The 24,011-nt window shown below is 44.1% G+C and overlaps 1 protein-coding gene and 1 long non-coding RNA gene across 2 annotated transcripts in view; both read right to left on the bottom strand.

Moving 5' to 3' along the window:
- The window catches only part of AACS (acetoacetyl-CoA synthetase), a 41,406-nt gene extending 22,506 nt beyond the window's left edge, over window positions 1–18,900 (bottom strand). Inside the window, exons 1-5 of the mRNA XM_083804474.1 lie at window positions 18,620–18,900; window positions 15,111–15,214; window positions 10,656–10,776; window positions 8,022–8,135; window positions 280–377 (exon numbers count right to left, since the gene is read on the bottom strand). Of these exons, the coding sequence (XP_083660600.1) occupies window positions 280–377; window positions 8,022–8,135; window positions 10,656–10,776; window positions 15,111–15,214; window positions 18,620–18,737 (555 nt within the window). The 5' untranslated portion in view covers window positions 18,738–18,900. The remainder of the gene's footprint in view (window positions 1–279; window positions 378–8,021; window positions 8,136–10,655; window positions 10,777–15,110; window positions 15,215–18,619) is intronic.
- Window positions 13,355–15,104, bottom strand: LOC310883693. The gene is made up of 2 exons (XR_014573653.1): window positions 14,334–15,104; window positions 13,355–13,915 (listed from the first exon to the last, which is right to left on the bottom strand). It is a non-coding gene; the product is annotated as an uncharacterized lncRNA (long non-coding RNA).
- Window positions 18,901–24,011: the final 5,111 nt, after the last annotated feature.

Below are 24,011 nucleotides of genomic sequence, written 5' to 3'. Positions count from 1 at the left end.
ATATCCCAACGCTCACCAGGACTATGGGTTGTCTGTAAATCTCCCGACAGAGTTAGCTAAAGATACTGAAACTACTGCGCTGAAAAATCATCGCTGACAATTGAAAGGATGGGTTTTTGTTCAGTTTGTGGCAGCTACAAAAAATTTGAGTACTTGGCTGTGCCACGAGGTGGCAGTAAGACTAAAGTGAACAGAATCCATCTGTCTCTAACTTGTCACCATCACATTTGTCAAAATAACAACGACAGCTTTTTTGGAATGTACAACAAGGCTACTCACGTTAATGCCAAAGTCTGGGGATGTTGAGCTCCAGATAGCACCAATACTTGCAGCAGCCAGCATTGCTTCTACTGCATGAATGCTATTTGGTAAGTAACCTGTGGCAGAATTTGAATGGTTAAAGATGGAAGAAAACTAGAAACTATCAAAGCTTACAGAAAATATAATCTATACAATAGCCAGTTTACACAGATTAAAAAAACGAGAATTGCATGCTGAAGCACCCTTTAACTCCACAAGTTTGTCACAGTCATACTGCCCTCCTTCAAAGTCTAATCAGTGACACAATGAATTATACAGAATTCCATTTATAAAAAGCTGTATCAGATTTTATACCTACAGACTTACTCCCAATTTACAAAGGTTTCTGCTTAATTACTGAGACTTTCAGGATAAGAGGGTGGCACACTTAAGAGAGGAACTGGCAGGCTGAATAGGCTACGTGGAGACTAAGAGCACATGCAGGGCAGTGCATCGAAATGTAGCCATTAGGAAAAACAAACATCTGGAAGAAAAGAGTACGAATACTCAGCAGCGCTTAGAAAGGCAGGGATCTCAGAATAAACCAAATTTGGCTAACTGTTGATCTTGTAAGGTTCTCTTATGCAACCAGGTCACATCAGAGATGTCTCTCGCATTCCTTCAATGCTTTCTGTACTCAGCTATTTACATCACCTGTAGAAAGATAAATGTTTCCTTGCTTCCTTGGCAGAAATGACAAAGAACACCCTAAACAGCTCAGGTGACTTTTACACCTGGCTTCATTCTAATCTTACTCAGCATACGACTCAATACGCACAGAGCATCTGAAAGCAACAGTCTTTGCATGAACAGACATATGAAGCAGGAGGGTGGGCAGAGTTCTTCAAGTTTTTGCCTTACATTTGAAGTCTGTTTATGTTCAAAAGCAGAGATTCAGCTTTCCACGGCTAAACTTTGTCGGGTATACACTGCCAGAATCTTGAACACAAACGAGCAAAACCAGTGTCTCAGCTGATAAGGAGGGAACACGGTAGGACAAGCCCTTGAACATTCCTATACAAACGTGGCTCTTCAGATTTATCATCAGCTTGCAGCAAGTTTTCAACGTTGAAATTCACTTTATCAAGGCACACAGACAAAATGGAAGTCAAGTTAGATTTTCAGTGGGCTCAATTTGAGCAGCTCTCCAGAAAGCCTGCTACGTGACTGAGATTGACTCTCAACTTAGCAGAATCCAACCCACAAATAACTTGCAACTGAAATTCATAAACTACCGTTAAACAGATCAAAGATCTGGAGTTTCAGATAATCCTCTTTAAGCAACTGAAAGATGGCAGAGTACTTTGAACAGGCCTAATTATTTAGACAACTAATTAGAATTCAGTGTTTGAAAGCAAGCTTAAATGGCCTTAAAATGCTTCTTAAGCCATTTTACAAAACTGGTGCACACTGGCAGATCTTGGACTCCAGTGCAAGTTACAGGTGCTGCAGAAGTATCTACCAGGCAGCAAAAACTCACTGGCACTTGGTCCTCTCCAACGGAAGATATTTACAGAAGTACTTTTCAGGACAGGAACTAAGATCATAGATTTTAATAGCAGTTCGTTATGTTTTAACTTTATCAAGTCAGAAGGTACTGAGCTATGTTTTTGCCAGCTCATCTACACAGCTTGAAAGTCTATCCTTTTTCAACTTTGTAAAAAGTAGATTTCAGAAGTATAATTTTTTTCTTCACCATGATTCAAAATCAGTAAAATCAGTTTTTTAAACCAGCTTGACAATTTCAGCTGTGCTTTTGGGAGTAGCAACTTTGAAAATAGTGTTACAATGCATGAGCAACAGTTTCTTTAAAAATCACAACTGAATAAAAAGCCCACACCATGTTAAGATGTAAATTACTCCTGAGCTGCATAGTTTGTGAGGTTTTGTTCAGTAAAGTTCTTAAGTACATAAAGCGCAGCAAAGCCTCTAGCCCATAAAGGCATATTTATTTTGCTATTTCTTCCCTACTGTCAAGGTTTACAACACAAAGTAGTACAGTACCACAAAATTTGATTTTTTTTTTTTTAAGAGAAGTCTTCTTCCCAGAACAATAATTTGAAGTGTATGAAGCAGCCTAAACTGTGGTCGTGTGTGATGGCAACTGTTCTTTTTTAACTGATGCCAATTAATTCCAATGAGCATTTCTTGGAGAGGGTTATCAGCAGGCCAGACAACAATGAAAACTGAAAGATGTCTCTCCAAGCTTCAGAGCTGGTTTATTACCTTGCTAGAGTTTACAACATCTCTTATATGCAAGTTCTCTTCACTCTTCCTACAAAAGCCCTCAGGGCAAGTACAGAAGTCTGCTTATTATTGAGAACCAGACAATTAAATCATTATTTCCACTTGCCAGTTGGCTTAGAAGAGGCACTTGAGCATATCAGCCAAAACTGCCAAAAGGTATGAAGCACGTAAGGCAACTTACTCTGCATTTCTACACCTTTATCTGATCACTGCAGGCATACAGCCTGCTCATCAGGATTTTCACCTGCTTGTCACAATGCCCAACACCACGTAGCACAAATAAAAATGTAGTTGTTCTGGAATGACATCCATAAAAACAAATGAAAACACTTTCATGAGGAAACCTGTGACAAAATCTCTAAGCAGTACAAGTGATATCTTACCAACACTGTATACATTTATATTTTTTTAAGAAGCACTTAGAGGCTGATCTGTTCTGGACAGCATCTGCTGTCAGTTACAACTTATTTGATCTAGCGTATGCTGAAATTAGATTTACATGCTCATTTACACTACAGTACCCAAAATAGGTGAAAACTGTAGTCTAAAAATTCCTGGTGCAGTCATGTTGGCAAGAGTCTCAATTTCCTCGAAGTGCTGAGAACACATGCCCTGAAAGCACCTAGTGCCTCGAAGCACAACATGCACTCAAAGGCAGAGGCATGCAACCACTTCTAGTTATCTGAATGAAGAAAACTTTGACCCTGCACCAAAGATTTAGCTCAAGCCTTGACAGAATGCATCCAGACGAATGGAAGTAGGGACTTGTAACTGGAATACCTTCTCCACAATCCATACTATTCATCTAGCTCTCAAACATAAGACACAATTCAAAGACCAGACTTCCAGCTTCCCTTTCTGATGTCAATGCAAGATTTCATACTGGGAGGATTTTAAAATGGCCATCCTACCCAGCATTGCTGTGGCCTGACACTATTAGTAACACCCTAATCTTCTTACAAAACTAGCTTTAAAACCCACGTAAGCAAGCAGGGCTAATACAGTTACTACAGATAAAATACCAGCTTTAAACAATGTAATTCATTGACATTTTGTTGGGGATTTTGTGTGTGAACACATGGGGAAGATTAGTTTGTTTCACAGATGACTTGTAATTGAATGGCTGTAAAAGCTGGTTACAGGGCAACAGAAGCAACAGATCTGGAGACTAAACCCACAGGTACTCCCAGTTCTACTTTATTCTTGCTGTAGTCATTGTTATTTGCCAAACAGATGGCCAGGGGGAGACCACAAGTACTTCACATTTGGATTTCTGTAGCTTGGATTAGGTATTGTATCTGTCTCTTCAACTGTTCAAGCATCACTGACAGCATTACAAGATATCTTTAGAAGAGATGTTTCACTACACATCTGCTTCAGTTATGTTTACTATTAAGTGCCATCTCCTTAGTGATGGAAATGGAAAATTAGGAAGAAATCAAGCTGAAAAAAGTGCTGACATTGCTGCTTGTCCGCCCACATTCACCCACCTCCAACTTTAACATACTATTACTGGTATGATGCAACCACAAGCTGCATTGAACAAACTAGGGGATATGTTAAGTACAGTTAAACTTAGAGGCGTTAAAGAACAGAAATTAAATTCACAAGAAAACACAGTGCTAATGGTCTTGTTTCCAACTCTAACAACTCCGGATTTTAAGTGATTTTAAGAGAAAGTGGCAACAAAGGGCATCAGAACCTGGCAGGCTGACTAGGTATTACACAACTAAAACAAAAATAGTAAAAATATCTCCCTTCTATTTAAAAGAAGACTTTTCAGAAGTAAAAGCACGCCCTGCATTACACTGCTATAAGCTATGTGAAGAATCACCCTTCCTTCTGCCATCTGCTAAGAGCTTTGGAACAAATTAGGTCCCAGTAGATTTTGGCAAGCTTTGGAGAGCCTCATCTTCAGTACCACAAGCGGGTGTATGACTCAAGCTTTCCCACCCAACACTTAACATCTCTCCCCCCATGTCAATTTGGGATTTGGAGAACAGCCGGCAGCTTCAACCTCCCACTGTGATGTCACATTTCAGCTTTTCCAAGGACTGCCAATATCCTCTGGCATAGGAGAGAGATCTGTGTAAGAAGTTGAGACCCAATTTAAATATATGTCTGTGTGTACATAGCTGGATTGCTATACAAAATCTCCTGATTTTTTTCAGATGGAAGCTCTCCCTAGATATGGGCTGCTGCCCAAGGCAACGCCATCTGTCAGGGTCAGGAGTCTTGGGCACCAGGGGAGGGGAAGGGGAACTGTGCAACAGCTCAAGTGTTGGGAGCTGGTACAGGTTCATCTGACCGGGGATTACAAGGAGAGTCTCTCCGCAGCCAGAGTAAGAGGGCAGAGCAAGCTAAAAAAAAACAGAATGCAAGAAATTGCCCATGGTTCATATAAAATTAAGGTATTTTAATAAAAACATCATTCCTTAGATACTGTAACATCTTGGAAACTCTTCCTAATACCCATTCTTTAGGAAGAAGTCTGATGGTAGTTTACATCAAAATCTTGTAGTTACAATCACTTTGACCCCAAGAGCTAGACAGAAGCAGCACACCCTTTACAAGTGAATGAATCCTCCCCTTTCTATTCATTTTAAGTTGTCAGGAAGAGTAATTTAAAAGAAATTTTATGACAGTATAGCACTTGTGAAAGATGAGCTTTCTATAGTAATTCAAACGTGTTAATAGATCACAAAGCTTAAAAAATGAAGCAGTCAGGCTACATCACAAAACTTAAATTTTTGTTATTTTCTCCAATCTGTTTGCTGCTTGTTGTTTTAACAACAGCAATGTCACTGGATAGCCAGAGACTGCGTTTTGTGCCTGCTCATAAAATCACTGAACATCAGGCTTCCCACTGGAGTCACACACACATTTTCTCTTGTGAGAACAGGATGCTGAAGTGCACAGTTAAATCCTGCCCTTTATGTGTAAGGAGGCATTGACATTAACGATGAATTTTCAACAGAAATTTGGATTGCTACCTCCTGCAGGTAGTCTGTTAATTTAGTTTTAATTTAATTAAGAGGTGAGCCAGCTGCCAAAACAAACAAGATTCAAGCATCAGCCAGCCTCCAGTTGTGCTAAGCAAAAATGCTCATTAACTAAAAGGAGTTATTAAAGTTATGATGACATTATTAGCATGGTTATCACTATTGGCTACAACTACATTTCAATAGCACATTCTCTTCTCCAGCTACAAAGCACATTTCTCCTCTATATTATACACTAAGGGCTACTCACAAAATGAGCACAAAATAACACCACCATTATTTTTGCCTTCTTTTCCCAATTGTAGCATTTCTAACTGGCTTTGATTAGAAGAGTTCTAGCAGTAAATCAGGTTGTGAACAGAACTTTAATTTGCAAACACAATCTGATGTAGATAATACTCTTTAACCTTAGTCCAGAACGAATGTTCCCATTTAGTAGGCCTGCACCCAATCATACATAAACATTAATATCAGTCCCACTACCCTAGGGAGCAGTATTTCTTCCCAGAGATTAAAATCTACTACACAAAACCAGTAGTTACTCTTCTGCATTGCTCCACCACTTTGAGTATATTGTCATGTTATAGCAATTGAAACTGGTACATAGCCTCCTTCTTGTCACTTACGGATGAGACTTAATCCACTGCATTAGCACAACCAGCAATATGCATGGAACAACTGTTTTGAGAACTCTCATAACTTTTTTTTTTAAACTTATTTGCAAAACAATATAGAGTAGTGTATTAAATCTCCATAAGCAGTCTGCAACATACTCTTTTTTACACATCTTGACTATTTCTTTGCAAAAGTCACAAAAAAAAAGGAACACATACAGTGCTCCACGCAGACAGTGTTTACAGAAAACATTAAAAGTGGTCAACAAAAACCTGACTATGACTTTGACTGGTTTCACGATGTCCAGGTTTCTAGTTCTATGAATGATTAGATACTGTTTTGCCAACATTGTTGGGGCAAATTTAAAAAATGCAACCCACTTATCATTTGATGTACACAGCAGAGGACATTGTAAGCAACACCATACATTTAAGTTCTAAATACCCAAACTTTGTGGAGCATAAGTCATCCTATTCATTATTTTGGTTTCAGACAGAGGCTGTTGCTCCTCAAGAAGTTATCAGGATGAATGTGATAGCGTTAAGATTGAAAACGGAAACAAAATTAAAGCATCAACTTACTCTTCATTCAGGCAAACCTTTCCGACTTGGCTGGATGGTTCATACTACATTAACGATTTGGTTCTAATTCTGTGTAAAAAAGGCAAGCCCCTAGTTGTGATAATTAAATTCTGCAGTTACCAGTTCAGCAGAATACTCATACCACATACATGTAGTATGAGATCTCTTGAGATCTCATCCCCATTTGCGGGTCATATTTACGTGTACAGTAAAAAATAATAATGCATACCCTTCTGATTTTGAAGGCGTTGTCTCAAGTTCTGGTTTGTAACTTGCAGAAAAACAAACTAAGCAGTTTCATCACTTTGGGTTTGCACCATAGAAGAATTTACACAGACTTAGGATAACTGCCAAGTATTGCTCAGAGAACATGTGGTTCCAGTAGTAAGATGGATAAGCACATCAGCACAACTACCAGGTAGGCGTCAGGGAACTTCAAGGATACTGCAGTTTGGACTTGCACCACGCTGACAAAATTACAGAGAGTACGTTACAGAGCATGGGAAGCGCAGATATAGAACAGATCAACTGCAAGATCATAAGCAGCAATTCAGAACAAATGGACTGAAGCCAATTTGAGTAACTCCTGTCTATGCCCGGATTGCATATTGAACAAACTGTTCGTAAGACAAAAAACTGTTTATTTGGAAAAGTCTGCACAACAGTCTTATGACAGGACTAAGACCCTTCGATTACTCCAAAAAATACTGAGTTACTACTGAAAGGATAATATGACTCTAACTACTAAGCCTAGCACTGGAATGACTTAAAAAGTCATCGCTCTTCAGCTGTTTACTGCCACCGTTCTGCTAGAAGTCACTGCTCCCAAAAGCACTGGAGGCAGAAGGCAGTGTCTAGTCCTCAAGAAGTGCAGTTCACAATGCAGCACGTTACCTGGGGCTGTAGGGACAGTAATTGCCAGCTGGCACCAGAACAAACAGCCTGGGACCATAATTTCCAAGATTGCCCCAGCGTGAACCTACCCAACCTTGTGAGTCAAAGCTCAGCTAGATGCAAAGTCTCCATCACTTCTGCTTCTGTGGAGCACTCAGAGCTTCAAAAATGAGTTTTCTTCCGTCCCTCTGCAGTGCTTGAGAATGTGCAGGCTAATCCAGGTTCCTTCCTGAAGCGTATTTCATACAAAACTAAAAGGCATAAGAGCCTTTTCTTTAGAATGTTTCTGTGAAGCAGCATTTCACACTCATGGTTTTATAACTCTACTCATTCACACATTTCAAGAAAATTTTACCTCATCTCCTTTAAAAAAAATACTTACCCACAACTCTGTCTCCCACTTCTACTCCCATCTTCCTCATGGCTGCAGCATACAAAGCTACGGATTGTCTCAGTTCTTCAAAAGTAACTTTCAAGATTTCTTCTTTGCCTTCCTCTGTGGAAACAAGGTTTATTAAAACAACCAATCAGAAATTCTACACTGCAACCTAGAGTCAGTACAAGTAACTAATTCTGGAAGGAAAACATATGACTTTTAGTATGTTTTTTTTTAAACATCTGTGTTTGCCAACATACCACAAACCAAATAAACTAAACCGGACTCCATGCACCTCTGAGAGATCTGCAGGGTATTTTCATTTTTGTACCGAATGACAGATGTTACATAAGCTGTTAATAAATCATTCATGAAACAAAATGAGCAAATCAAATGTTATGAAAGACAAAGTTTGTCATCTGAAAGGCCCTGTACTTCTTCAACTTGACTGCAAAACCAAGTAAAACATTGGGCCCATCCCATTTCCAGTATCCAGCATTTCTCATGAAAACACATGTCAAGAACATAGCCACAAAAATGCACTGCATGCCCTGGTACAGCAGGTCTTTGCAGAACAGCTCCAGTCATTATTTTCCTTAAGCAGGGAACAGTATTTTTACTCTTGCCTTCTTAGACTTCCACCCATGTAAATTTAGACCTACATGAAGCAAGACAGCAGGTGTTGATGGGAAGCAGTACAGAAGGCAATAAAACACTCAGTTCATAAGCTGAGCAGGGCATGTCTATAAATTCTGTGTTCCCCTAGAACAACAGGAAAGAGGACTCTGATCTCGCTTTGTGATTAAAGACCCCAGGAGAAAGGAGTCGCAAATAAGAGACTGACAGTGGGAGACAGTACTAAATGAAATTGTTTAGGAAAGTTACGCTTCCATTCCCATGCCCTGTCACACCCACAGAGCTCCCACAGAATCATCCCTAGCGATTTCAGGAACCTGACACAGGTTCTCTAAACACCACTCTGACCTAGCAGTGACTGGTTAATGAAAAATACTCTGACTTAAGAGATCTTAAGAAGATTAAATACAGCAGAAGGTCAGGAAAACAGATGCAGGTATAGGCCTGTTCCCTGCAGGGAAAGAAGTGTGTTCACTACTCAGGCACTGACACAGTATACACCTGCATCAGCTGAATTTCTCTGCTTGGTATCATCTAAGCACTGAGTCTCCAGTGCAACCCATGACTTCCTAACAGGAAACAAGATCTCCAGAGACAATGGGATCACTTATCAAACCAAAAAATTAACTATGACAATCCCGTCATTGCTACATACCCTTAGAGCTGACTTACTGATCGGTGTTTGGCTTTCAGCTATTGCACAAGATGTATTTAAACAACTACACTGAGGTTTTTCCAATTAAATAATACTTAAGAAGCTTTTCTAATGACCTCAAATTTGAACGCTCATCACTTCGAAGCCAGCTTTCTGTTAGAAGCCTCATTTCTATCCGACTTCAGCAGGTCAACTGTTATTACATCAAAATCAGGTCATAGATTTTCCTATTCTCTCTGATTTGGGAGTTGTTTTATATATATATGATCAGAGAGGTTCCTTTCAATATCTCTAAATAGTAAAACAACTGATAAGATTTTCTTTCAGTGCTAAAATACAGAAGACAGCTCTGCTGTCTTATGTAGCTGTTAAAAACCGTCAGAACAACAGGAATACGTGTGTGATTAAAGAACTGATCTCCGTACCTCAGAAGTCAGAAACTAAGACTTAACACCTGCTCAATCCATCCATGTTTTTGTATAACTTGCTCTGCTAATAAGCCACGAGGCTGTTTTGTTTATTTTTAAGCTATTACAAGGAATCGCCTCTTGGTCACTCTTACAAGGATTAGGCCCAGCAAAAGGGAAACTCAAAATACAAGTCTGTAGGGCAACGCTCAGACAAACCCGCACAGAGGCTAATCCCATCTAACAGACTAGAATATACATATATATATTTTAAGTTACCAAAGTTAACAAATTTATGGAAGGGTCTTAAGAATTACAATCTTCATTATGAGGGTACCTGGATTTTAGTGACTTACACCTTCTCCAGAATAACAAAAAAAAAAAGTAAGACTGAACTTTAGCATTCCAGAAAAGTGAAATTCCAGCTCTTCCATGCATGTAACTGTCCTTTGCTTCCTTCGTGTACTGTCACAACTACAGGTAATTCCTACCTATGTCACATGTACTCCTTAGTATTTCTAAGATAAAAGGCATAGGAAGAGGGTGGGAAGGACAATATCAAGCAGTGCCAAAATCCTCCCAAAGGCACATTAGGCAAGTGTTTATGACAAACATGAAACAATAGCTCAAATACTGAGTGATGTTAAACGCAGCATCATCTTCACTACCTTAAGAGAGTTAAGCACATTCTCAGAAGAAAACTTCATTTACTTTGCCAAGGACTTTTCAGAACTATCTATGTTCCCAGAGCACATTTTCCTGATTTTTTTTTTTTTTTGAGGAGCTGTATCTCTCATTCTGCAGAGATACCAGCTTTATTTTCTTCTTTTCTCCTCACCCAGGCCAGTTTATTTCAAGGTTTCATAAAAACATGGGCTGTTTTATAAGGCCAGCACCTATGAACTATAAAAAAATACAAGCAAGCCATTAATTTTTACTCACTTGCTGCATACAGTGCAATCTTGTCATTGTCTTTGTGCTTCAGAAGATTTTCTGCATAGTTCAGACGGCTACCTTTAAACCATTCCGGGACATCTGCAATGCTTTTGGACGTATCAACCACCTGAAGAAAAAACATAATACATTGATGGAAAAAATTAGTATCATCTCTTGTTCAGATCGTTCTACAGATATATGCTAATTAATTCCAAGCAAGAACGATTCCTCCCAGTTCGCAGATGGCAAGCAGACACCAGATCTGTTAATAAAGGCCTAGAAATACGACTGATTTGTCAAGCAAAGACATTGTTAGAACAAGGCTGGAAAGAGTTCCTCACTGACAGCTCTACCTTCACACCAGCCTTAAATACACAAGCAAGCCAAAATACTACATCTATAGCAAGATGTGCCCACCACAGGGCACGCTGGGGTCCTGTGCGGGGACATCCAGAGCAGGGACTGAGCTACAGCACGCTGCAGCCTCCCTCTTACGAAAGCCAAAGCATAAGAATATTGAGTTCCCTGTCTCTCCCAGCATGAGTTGCTTGGTACAGAGCCCAACATTAGGAACATGGGCAGTGGTAAATGATCCAAATCTACACACGTGGATTGTATAGTCAAATATAGCTGAAGAAGTTAGAGCTTTTTATTCTCATTCTCCATATATATATATATATTTTTAAGATGAAGTTGCGATAAGCATTTTGGTACTCCACAGCTTCATTCAGAGCACAGCAGCTCTACTAGCCTCTACAACCAACAAGAGTTGTATTACAAATAGAGTACACATTTCTACCATCCCCCATTTGCCATTTTCTAAGAAGTCCCGCAACCCAGTAACCCCATGTTAAGTAATTTCCCATTTAGGAAAAAGGCACGTGAAAAACGTGATAAACAGAAGGCCCCAAAATATATTCAAATGAAAAACTCCCCCATCTTGAAATAATTCTCAAATTTTAAATTATCCGTTAAGTCACAGTTAAGAATATACCTGTAGTAAGTGATAGGTTAAGCATTACCAACAAAGGTCTTTAAACCCCTTCCCAAGTGTCCCACTATTTAGAAATTATACTGCCCAGCAGCGTATGCATGCATTTTATGATCTTTACATTGCAGAATTATTTTATAAGCTGTACATTTGAAAGCTTCTATTCATGCCCCCAGGTTTTATCACACAAACTGCACAGGCATTACAAAAGGTTATTCTGAAAGCCAGATAAAACTCAGTACTTCCCATTCTACCATCAACCCCCCCCCCAAAAAAAAAAAATTGTGCATTGAAGTATGTGATATATGTATTATTGGAGGCCATCTTAAAGTCGTTTTTTCAAAGTTAAAGCTCACATGGAAACACACTACTAAATCATTTCAATTGATATTTCTAAGAAGAGAAGCCTAAGGGGATTTCTTTGCTTGTAGCAATTAGCTAGAGCTGAGTTCTGATATCTAAAATTTATCAACTCGCACTACAGAAATATTTTTAGATACTACCATGTATTACTGTAATAGTTACAAGGCACTCTTAAAACTGACTCAGTACCGACTGCCTTACTTCAAGCAAAGTTTCCAGGAAGAGGTCTAACACAACGTTAGTCTTCCCGAAGCTCAACGTCCCTTCTAAGAGCTCCACCAGCACAGGGTGCTAGACTTGCTCTGATATTTTCTACTGAAATAATACCTACAAATCCTAGTTAAACCCAGTCTCTGTTGTAGTGGCACTCTGTTATATGAGCAACCTGATGGCTCCCTTAGAGAGGGGTTAATAGCAAGCAACAGGAACTGTCTCCTCTGCAGAAGATCATTCCTAGTTCTAGCAAGGCTATAAAACCCCCAAAGCTCTGCAACAAGCCTTTCATTCAGACTTCATACAGCCCCAGCATAAATGCTCAGTGAGTCTGTGGAAAGGGAAGGATTGCACTCTGCAGTATTGCCAGCTACTGTCCGCATTTAATGAGTAAGGTTTTACTCCTACTCACAGCAGCACCGAGGCATACGGGGCCAATTTATGTGGTTAGGCAAACATGGCACAGGAACACAGCTGATACCTGACACCAGGTGCTGCTCCACAACTGCTCTTCACAGCAGCTATTCAGGGAGTACTTCCCTGACCTCTGCAGTCAAGAGTAAATAGTGTATTAGCAATATCCTCTGCCAACATCTCTACTGCATTCTCCCCCCGAGAAGTGGTTTGCTTGTTGGGCTATTACCATACATGATCATGCCATAGATTATGTTTACCCTAAACATCGGCTACACCTCTGAGAATAAAGTTGAACATTACCACAAAAAACAATCCTTGCCTTGTACTGTGGTATGTGCCATGCTCTGTATGACCTGAAGAGCAAAACAGCATAGCTCATGAAAGCCTCAGAGCAGATATGATTAGAATGCTCACCACAGCCCCTCCACAGGAATGACAGCTGACAGGTGCTTCTCGCAGGGAGAAAAACATGCAAGTTTAGACTTTCTCACTTAAAATCAACAGCTACTTGCAACTTGACAAAATGCCAGTGCTGTCAAGCCACGATGGCTTTGTTTGGTACAAGTACCTTTGTTTTCAAAGGTGATGTGGATATTAACACCTTCACCAAGTTTAAATAAAACACTGGCTGTCTGTATTACATATACAAAGTTTTATTGTTATTCCAAGAATGACTTGTGAAAGTAGAGAATGTTTCACCTGCTAAGAAGAAAAGAATCAATTTTGGTTCATAAAAAACCTTTATTCTCATCAAAGCAAAATGCTAACTTCCACTGAGCAGCAGGGATCAAGCAGTACAACCAATTACACTTCTCAGCTTTTTGCTACCACAGGACAGCTCAGTTACTGTGACCAGCATCTCCTGATATCCACCAGAAACGGATCAATAGTCAGGATTAACAGCAAGTCACTTCAAGGTCTGACTCTATGCTTCGAGCCTCGAAGCAGTCTTCTATGCTCATGCTGAAGGAAAAGCAGAGACATTCACCAAGTTCCATGTACGCTGAGCCAAGCGCATTTGTCTGCAGCACCAGTCTATGACGACTTCGCCTCTCCCTGTTTTAAGATTCCACACCACAGCAAGGCCCTTCTTGCGAGCTCCCAGGCCACTGCGTGCTTATCCCACATGGAATCTAGTTAAAACATTACTAGGCATCCGTCTTCTTGCTTCTCATCCTCAGGAAACATTCACTTTTCAGCTACCACCACCCATTCCACCTTCCCTTCCAGTTTGTCAGCCACTGGTGGTGTCTGGAGGGCCAGACTTCCAGAAATGCCAATCCTGTAAGGCAAGTGAATAAGCATTACTGTTCGGTTTGCTCAGTACAAAGGCAGAAAAATAGTTCCTCTGAACTGCTTGCTCAGGATAATTTACAGTCATGGCCAAATCTGGAAAAAAATAGCCTTGCTAACAGCACAGAATATGGAGTGAAGGAAGATGGGGCAAGCAAGCAAACTCCAGCCAGGCTGCAGTTGAGATGAACTACTCTTTACAGAAAAGTCACTAAAAGGACCAGGAGAGTGTTTACCATCTTCAGGCTACACTTCAAAAAGCACTAGTTTTTACGTTCTTGCCAAATTCACTCTAAGGACCAGATCACATGAAGACACCTGAGCATGCAGTTCTGGGAAGAACCGCCTGGTCTATCACATCATGCAGGACAAAAGCTTGCATGACAGGAAGAGGCAAAGAATCTTACCAGTTTCCTCTGCAGAACTGCTAGCGCTCCACGTGTTTTCGGAACAGATCGCCTCCAGGGTTTAAGAACCAAGTCCAGTCCCTTCTCTACCAAGTCCAGGGAGGTTCTTCTGCATCAAGCTTTTGAAGTGATGAGTAAATCCTTGCCTTCCTCAGATGAAGGACTGCAGGCTGTTGATATCCTATGCCAGGACTGTACAAGGATTCCAGCTTCATCTTCCACTTGCAGGAGGAAGTCACTTTTGTCTCACAGCAACGCTGTGGCAAGGTCTGGTATTCCATCTGGGACTGTGTTCAACCACTACCATTCCCTCAGAGATATTTCAAGCCAACATCTGACTGCAGAACCAGTTTCGCAAAACTGGTGGGGTACAGGTGTGTTACCAGGTAGGCTGACTCAGGGAACATATGCGCGAGCTTGGGTGCACGCCAGCATTTCATGATATGCTATCAGCATAATCCTAAAGCAGAAGGCAGTATAGTGGGAGACTCCTCAATCAGCCAGGACTTCCATGGTATTTGAAGGCACATGAACAAGGAAACTACAGTAAAATTGCGCGGGACAATAAAACGTCAGGATTTCACTGTAGGGAAATTTATCAGCAGCAAGACAATCTACTACACAAGGAAGTTCAGGGCTACACACTCGATGGATCCTTCATATCACCGGCCAAAGTGTTCATTTGGTAGGTTCCAGCAACAGCTCAGAAGATTAACTGTCAGACCAGCTATCACCCCTTTGTGCTATACTTGACGAGTTAAGGTAACAGCAACTCACCTCATCATACAGGCGAGAACACACGATGTTACTGTACTTCCAGAATTCCGCCCAGAAGTCTGAGAAGGATTCCACCGACCATTGGTATAAGTCATTGTAGTTGGCTAAAAGTAATAGATATCTGTTAGCATTACGCAGAGAATTGCAGGAACATAGACAAACCACAGTTAGAGATGCCCTGGACCAAGAAAAATTGTGGCTAGAAATTAGTAAGGTAAGATGGGGTTAGTCACTTCCCTTTGTGGTAGCTTCACTCTGCTAGGCAGCTGAACTCCACTACAACCGCCTTCTCGCTCCCCCTCCTCAAAAGAGCAAAAGGAAAAAATACAGTGGAAAAGGACTCAAGGGTCAAGATGAGAACAGGGAGATCACTACCAGTTACCGTCACAGGCAAAACAGATTCAACATAGGGAAATTAATGTGATATATTGCCGATAACAGACAAGAGCAATGAGAAAATCTAAAAGAAAACCAACTAAAACCACCTTCCCCTCCATCCACCCTCTTCTACCTCCTCCCCCCAAGCAGCTCAGGGGAGCAGGGAACAGGGGCTGCTGCCCTCCCCGTGCTCTCCCCAGCATCGCTCCCAGCTCGGCTCTGCCCAGCGCTGGGTCCCTTTGGAGCCAGTGCCTGGCCTGGGGCAGCTGCTGGGCTCTGCTCAGGGGCACCCCTGCAGCCCCCTCGCTACCAGATCCTTGCTGCAGATCCCAACGCAGTGCTCAAGGCAAGCGACTACAGCATCAACAGGAAGCCTGCCTGGACACTTGAACAGATGGTCCCATTTCACCCGACTGCTTCACAAGCCGCTTGCACCAAAGAGGTGGGGACCTTTCCCAAGAGCTCAGCGCTGCATCTACCACCCTCGGTGAGGGTGTAGATCCGGGCAGCAGGACAGAGTCCTGCTCACTGACACCTCTGTTCCCTGTCCTGGCATCAATGTGGTGGCTCCATACAGCAGGAGAAAATGGTCTCCCCAGCAAGCAACATTGGCTGCACGGTTCTCCTCCAGGAAGAAGACCTCAGATGGTGTGGTGTCAGATCAGATACACTAACAGCACTATTACGAAGCAAGAAAGCATTATTCCTCAATAAATAAGGGGTCTGACAGATCTAACTTTACCCTTTCATACTAAAGTAACGTATCTCATGTGAGACAAAACAAGATGTTTACTAGCTACGTGTTACAACCATGAGGTGGCATTAAAAGCAGGGCAACGAGCAGTTAAAGTTTTACATGACAGACAGATGAAGTAACCTGAGGAATGCACACCACCCCCCCCAAAAAAAAAAATCACAGTTCAAGCCGGAATTCAGAATCAGTATCCAAAACACTGAAATTCTGTCTGGAAAGCACTGCAGGTGCTGAAAGGTATAAATAACTAAGGCAGATTCCTCATTACCATCTTAAATGGCTTGCAAATGTCATGTCCATGCTGCCTGAAGTTGTGCCAACTGCCAAATTAGCTACGAGTATCTGCCACCAGTGACAGTAGTAGCAGTAGTAACAGTTTCCTGCTCTGCCAACTGTTTGATTTGATGCTTTCAGCTAAACCAGCTGAAGTCATTTTCTCCAATTATCTTGGGCTTGTCATCCTGTTATCCACCTGATTGCTTCAGAAGTCATCTTTGTCTCCTTCCCACAAGTATACTTCCTGCTTTTTTTAAAACATTCAGACCATCCCTGTGCCATTACTGACACTCAGTCACTACTGCTGTTCCCCTACCCCATCTGTCCCTTCAAACCTTACTCCACTCAATCTTTTCCATCAATGTCAGATTTCTCCCCAGAAACTGACATCGCAGGAGTTCAAACTTGACATGGAAGCAAAGACTCCTCCAGAACTCAATTTTTACCTACATATTGCCTCCATCTCAGCCTCCTTACATCCTGTTTTTTTTTTTTCCCCCAAACACACCACCCAAGTTACTCTTCATTATTCTATACACTGCACATGAGCTGGTGTGGGGACAAACTTTGCCAAAGGAAACTAACCTCTCATCTCCTCCTTCAAAAGGAAATTATAAAGCATGCTCCAAAACCATAAGTGCTACAAGCTACAGCCACCTCTGATGTGGTTTCTTACACGAACAGCTTGTTCTATCTCATCTATACATTTTGTCCCCAAGTAAGCTTCAGCATCCAAGTCCTTCAGGGCACAGACCTGTTATTCAGTAATTAAACATTGCATCTCATTGCTACATTTTCAGGCTTGGACAAAGCCATGCTGTTGAAAGGCCTATATTGCCCTTAGCTCTCTTAAGTCCACATCTTGGTGTTACATAAAGAACCCATTCTTAGCTGCTGAACAGCACACAGACCAGCAAACATCGGCTCAGATCTAACGCAAGTTGACAAAGGTTCCTATATGCACAAGAATCCATTTTGAATTGATAGCCACATCAAAATGGAGTGAAGGAAAGAATTCTAGTTGTTTCAGCTCTAAGTGCGCGCAGCCCATCTGAAACTGCATTTGATCATCATCAGCTGTGACGCTGCTACTCAAGAAATGGCTTTTCAGACGTAAGCTCCTGCAGCGCCAGACACGCTGCCACTACTCCAGAACATCTCTGCTTATGTCACGGACATTAATACCGGACAGACAAAGAGTCAGGCCACTTGCCAGAACTGCTCCCTCCGTGCTCTTCCTCCAGCAGAGGGAGGATTACCTGAAGGCTCCCCGAGCAGCTCAGTGCACAAGCGCTCAGGTAGAACAGGCAGCATAAAGCAAGCTGGTGAGAACCAGAGGGCTCGACCCCAACGTTATCATGCTTTGCTGTGTGCCCACATAACCTGCACCTCCTGATACGCAGCTTCCAGCCAGTGATCACTGAAGAACACCAAGCAATTCGGGTTGGGAGACCCCCCTGCAGGACTAACCCCCTGCTCAAAGCAGAGCTAAACTCAAAGCTGTCAGATTACTAACTTAAGCCAGAGGACCGCACGCCTGTCCACAGGCGTACAGTTATTTCTGGACGAGCACGAAGCACAGCTTGAAGTTGAAGAGCTCAGGCAGACACACGGAAGGAAACCTCCACTCCCATCACCTCACCACGCTCTGCTCCCCAGGATGCTCACGGCTGTCAAACCAAGACACCCCCCCAAAAAAACAGCGGTGAGCTCCCACATTTCAGCTCCCAGAGCTCCGCGTGAAGGCTCCCGGTGACCGCAGCCCCCAAACCCTCTCTCGCCCCGCACGGCCGCGCTCGGGGGGAACCCCACGAGGCCCTCCCCGAGCAGGGCAGCTCACACCGCCGGTGCTGACAGCCCCCGCCGGGCCGCCGGCCAGCAGCAGGGCAGCAGATAAGGCTGTTTGCCTTCCTCATCGGCTCCCACCTCCGGGATGCGGCGCCCGAGGCCTCGGCGCGGGGCACCGCAGAGCATCGCGCCCGCAGCCTGGACCGCTCGGCCCCCGGCCGCCCCGGGGGCGCCCCCTCCGACCAGGGGGGGGGTCCCGGGGAAGCGGATCCCGGCCGGGGGCCGCCCACCCAGCCGCCCGCCCGCCGCTCACCCAGGCGGAGCCCGCAGCTGCTGGCCACGGCGGCGCGGAACCGGTCCATGTGCGTGTTGCGCTTGGTGTCGGGCTCCCACATCACCTGCGACTCCATGATCTCGGCCTCCCACGACATGGCGGCGGCGGAGAACGAGCCCAGAAAGGCAGCCGAGCAACCGAAGCCGCCTCCCGCGGGGCCGCGGGCCGCGCGCGCCCACCCGCACCCAACGCCGGCCCCGGCCGCACTGCGCGGCCCCGGCCCCCGCCGCGGCCTTAAGGGGCCGCAGCACCGCCCTTCCCCGTAACCTTCCGCCGAGAGAAAGGAGTGCGGGCAGCGCCCCGCCCGCTGAGGGGAGGCGAGGGGCGGGCGGCTCCCGCCGGTCAGGGGCGCGGGCCCCGCCGCTTTTTAATTCTCCTTATTATCATTTTTCCACAGGGAGTTGGAGAAATCCTTCCCGACAAGGGTCTTTGACCCAATAGTGAAGCAAGAAGCGCGTTTCTCCACAGCCTCCGTTGCCCTGGGGTTTCACAACGCTCCCTCCCGCAGCACCTGGCGCTGGAGCCGGGTTCCTGTCAGACCCCGGGCCCTGCTCCTCTTGGCGGCCGTGTGTCGAAACAGCCCGCTTCGGCCAAGTAGCGGGGCAGCGCAACACCTGGCGTGGAAATCACGGAGCACATACATGTTCCTTATGTAACCGGCTTTCAAGGTCACGATTTCCTTCGGGATTCTTAGAAGCCTTGGAAAATATGACATTGGTGGCGGCCAATGTAAATGTAGTATGGGCAGCCACTGTAGTATGTAGTATGGGCAGTATGGGCAGCCCCTGTAAATGCAAAAGTACAATATATATAGTAGATGGAACTGCACTTGCTGTAAACATCACTTAGATTTTTGTGCTACTACTTTATTAAATTTGAAGTTAAATGTATTAAATTTGAAAGCCGTAGCAACTTAATTTGACCGCTCTTCCCAATCTTTACTTTCCTCCAAAAGAAGCTTCCATGCAGCACATTTTTTAACAACTCCCTTCGGGGTCTGGAGAGGCTGCGGGTGGGATCAGGACACGGTGCCTGCTGCTGTGCCCCTCGGCCCTGGCAGCGGCGCTCAGCGAGGCCCCCAGCAGCATGAGGTCCTTGGGCTACATGTCCCCGTGCCCAGGCCCTGGATACGTCCCTGTTTCACCTGGACCTGGAGGGCCAAGACCCGAGGTGCAGAAAACAGCCCGCTCCATCCCTGCATGTGCCTGCAGAAAAAATATAACTTCGAGTTTTTGCCCTTCTAGTTGCAGAGGCATCTGTGGCGGCACAGGAGCGCCAACTGACATGGGGCCTGGAACAGCCCTGTGGCTGTGGGGGCACCTCCTGCTGCAGCCTCCTGCCAGAAGCCCAGGGCCGCCAAACGCGCCCTCAGAGCCCCTCAGCACCCCTCATGGCCCCTCAGCTCCCCTCAGGGATCCTCACCGCCCCTCAGGGTTTTTGCCCCCGTGTCCCCCGGGGCTCTCCGGGAGTCACACCTGCCCCGAACACCCGGCCAACTCCTCACGGCCGAGGCAGAGGCGCTGACAGGGAGCGCAGGGACCGCAGGCCGCCAACCGGCCGCCCCCCGCCGCCCCCTCCCGCCGGCCGCCGCCCCTCGCTCCTCCGGCGGCTCCGCGCTGCGGACGGATCCCGCGCGGCGCGCGGCGGTCGCGACGCCGCCGGCGGTGATTGGCTGCCGCGCGCCTGGCCCCACATCAGCCCAGAGCCCGCTCTCCTCACGGCTAGGCTGGGCGCGGAAGAGCTGACACCAGGAGGAGCCAATCGGCGCAGGCGTTTGACAAGCCCTCTTCTCGGGCGACCAATGAGGTGCCGGATCAGGGGGAGGTGCGCCCAATCGGAGGGGAGCTCTCAGCCTCTGCTCGGCGGGGGGTCCCTGTGTGGTTCCCCTCAGCGCTGAGAGGAGCCTGGCATGCAGCTAGGGTTGCCCATTTTACCCGTTTTAAGCTCAAAAAGCGGCAGCGAAACAGCAGCTTTCCCCACCCGTAGCAAACTGTGCAACTAAAAAGAAAATGTGGAGCTAAATCACTTGAGAAGGGATCCCAAAATTCCCCTTCCTGAAATGGAAAAGATGTAGTTTAAAACAGACTGACCCAATTACTGGTCAAGGAGAAATAGGCACACTGGGAACTTTGTCATAAAATTTGTGTTTTTAGCAAAGCTCAGCAGCCCTCCTCCTTCATGAACAGCAGTTTTACTGCTCTACATGTAGAATCTTTTGTGCCTGTGCTCCTAGCCACCAGTCCTTTTTCCTTATCCAACTTGTTCTTTCTTCTTTCAGAAGTGACTTTAGAAAAATGGGAAGAAAAGGGAAGGAAAATGAAACAAGCCTTTTACAAGAAGATGGGCATTAGGAGGAATGCAGTGACTTACTAAAAATAGCTTGTAGACTAGATTAGAGTAGCTAGGGGGAAGTAGCCTGAATAAGGTTAACTGGAATTCACCATTTTCAAATCTTTTTAATCCTCTCTTTATACCTAATAATAGTAATAATAGGTTATAAATTAAATCTCATTTTCTGCTCTAGGCGACTAAGGACCCTTCAAAAGACATTTCAGGAATGAATAGCAGTGCTGGTGATGATGGTACTACCTCATTTGTGGTCTCTAAGGTAACTAATCTGCAGTCAATCTATGAAATTAAAGCAAGTGATAAAATCACTGTGTGTTAGCAGTTTTGTAATAATACCTCATGGCGAACTATCCTGTGTTCTCAGGATGATCCCACACCCGCATTAGGAAATCTGAAAATGTCAGAAAGTTTTACAAACCCCCATATTCAGAACAGCTACCAGCTGGTTAATACGTCTGTAGAAGATTGAGAAACTTTCGGTTCACTTGGCATCCTTGATCTCTGCAGCCTCTGAATGGTGTCAGAAGTACAAGTAACCTGAATCAAAATCAAAAGTATTTGCAGAGAGGGCAGAATAATAATAAAATAAACAAACTAATAAATAAATAAATAAGAAGAAGCATAGTATAGCAAGAAAAGACTCATAGAGATAAGAGCAAAGCATTAATAAAAAAGGCCCAAGAAGACAAGAGGTCATACTGTGATCAGTTATGGCAAACTGAGGCTTTGAGATGAAGTAAAGATGGAAAAGTAAGGGTCATTGAGGTTAAGGCCTGGTCCACCACAACACCACTTGGATTTCTTAAAGGCTATGACAATTTATTTATTAAAAAGAGAAAACTCTATGAGGTGACAAAACATCTCAAAGACCCCAATTTATTCCCAAACCATTTCAGAATGTTGTCAAATCTCTGTATCTTAAGAAGACAATTTACGTGGTCTCCAGATCAGGAAAACACGGAAGTATTTTCATGATTCTTTTGTGTAGTGAGACCCTCAGGAGAGGATCTTTCTAGAAACCTCACAGTTGTCCTAATAAAAAGTTCAATGTGGTTAAAGAAAAATTAGATCAATATTTCATGTCATGATGCAATGTATTCTTTGAGCAGACATGATTTCATTTATTTAAACAAGAGAAAGGTGAAATACTGCGTAATTTCATAAGAGCTGTGGATATGGTGAGGTGAATTTATCTGAAACAGGCTCATTGAGACAGGTCAGGAAATCAATTACATACCGGGGAAGACTCCAAAATTATCCTGACCTCCTATGAAGGACAACCATGAGCACAGGCTTCCAAAGGCAGCCACTAAAATAGGCCTCCAAGCCTCTGTGAAGACTGGATGGAAAGAAACAACAAAAGCTTTGCAGAAGTGGTTTTCAGGGGGAACCCACGACGAAAACTCAAGCAGACAAATAGGAATAGGTCCCAAATTCTCAGAAACAAGACCTGCTGGACCAGAAACAGCACAAGGGGATCCAGAGAAGGCCATGCCAACTGGAAGCAAATAGAAGAATTATAACTGGCACTGAAAACATTACATTACAGTCGTGGTTTTGTACCACAAAGTTCTTCACATGCAAGAAACACCCCCGAAGTGGACACCGTGTGCTGGGAGTCAAGGCAGAGCATGACACTGAGGGCAGATAACCAGAGACCTCAAAAGAACCTCAAAAATACCTGTCATTAGTTACCAACTCATTTTGGAAGAGTATGAGATAGATGTCAGAATATACACGAGTGTTAACAGATCTGCAATTCGAGGACTATCTTAAAAGAGAATGAAAGCACCCTTTATAAATATATAAAGGATCTATATCCTACCGAAATCGATTAAGAGCCTAAGTACCTTCCTGGATCTGAGCCCAACCCTTTCAGGGCCAAATATAAATAAATGTTAAAAGGTCCAGGCCATTCTACTAAATGTGAAAATAAGTGTTTTGGCCAGACTAAAAGCAGGATAAAGGCAATAATCAAGAAATCTATATTCTGGATGTCTTCACAACTGCTTGATAATCACGCTTAGGCTCAGCTATGAGGTTGAAGCACCGAGGACACTGGGCGCAGTATCAAAAAGAGATACACGGAGTTAACCCAGCGACTGGAAGAGCCACAGGGTGTACCCTAACTCTGTGGCAACTCCCCAGGACGGGGCAGGGGGCAGCAGAGGTCTGCCCTGTGGAGCGTCACAGCGTCAGGTTTCCCCCATGCCTTAAATTTACTGTCAGTCAACTTAGCAAACATTTTCTGCCCCAGCTCACGTCATCACTCGCTGCAGAATCTACATTTCAACCCTAAAGATCTTTTTATATATATATATATATTGCCATCATTGTGCTCCTGTCTTGTCTAAGTCTGGCTCCTGTCAATTACCAATGAATCAAAATGTGTCACGAAGCCAACAAAATACTTTTGTAACTCCAGGGGATACTTCACTCTGCTAACGTCCTGGTTTCACTTCCCAGAAGGAGCCGATAACATTGTCTAATCTATCCTCGCAGCTGGTCTTTTGTTGGTCTGGTTATTCAAGGAGGATCGACATAAAACCTGACAGAAGAGGGAGTCACGCCATTAGGTGTGATGGCTTTCGGCATTACGTCTGAGTCAAAGTGTCTCAAGGGTGAAGGACATGAGAGTCGTTCAGAAACCCCTGATCCAAAGTTAGAAGTACTGAAAAGACAGATGCCATTTTTTGGCATTAGACCTCTAACATTCCCTTTGTTTTTGGAGGACTGCACCTGGGAATATCCTTGGAGAGGGATACCCAGGCTGGAAAGGCTGTACTCTGGGGATTGTGACAAGTGCCGAGAGCCCAGACAGATAGGATCTGGGGGAGGAGAGGATCAGGGGGCCAAGAAATTGATCATGAGTGAGCAGTGTGCCCTTGCAGCGAGGCCAACAGCATTCTGGGCTGCTTTAGCAAGAGCATGGCCAGCGGGTCATGGGAAGGGATCCTGCCCCTCTGTTTGGCACTTGTGAGCCCGCAGCTGGAGCAGCACGGCCTCACGCTGCAGGGAGGCT

The sequence above is a fragment of the Anser anser genome (assembly GCF_964211835.1).
Source record: "Anser anser genome assembly, chromosome: 18".
Classification (NCBI taxonomy): domain Eukaryota; kingdom Metazoa; phylum Chordata; class Aves; order Anseriformes; family Anatidae; genus Anser; species Anser anser.
Note: the sequence above shows the minus strand (reverse complement) of the source record. Positions and strands in the feature narration are given on the sequence as shown.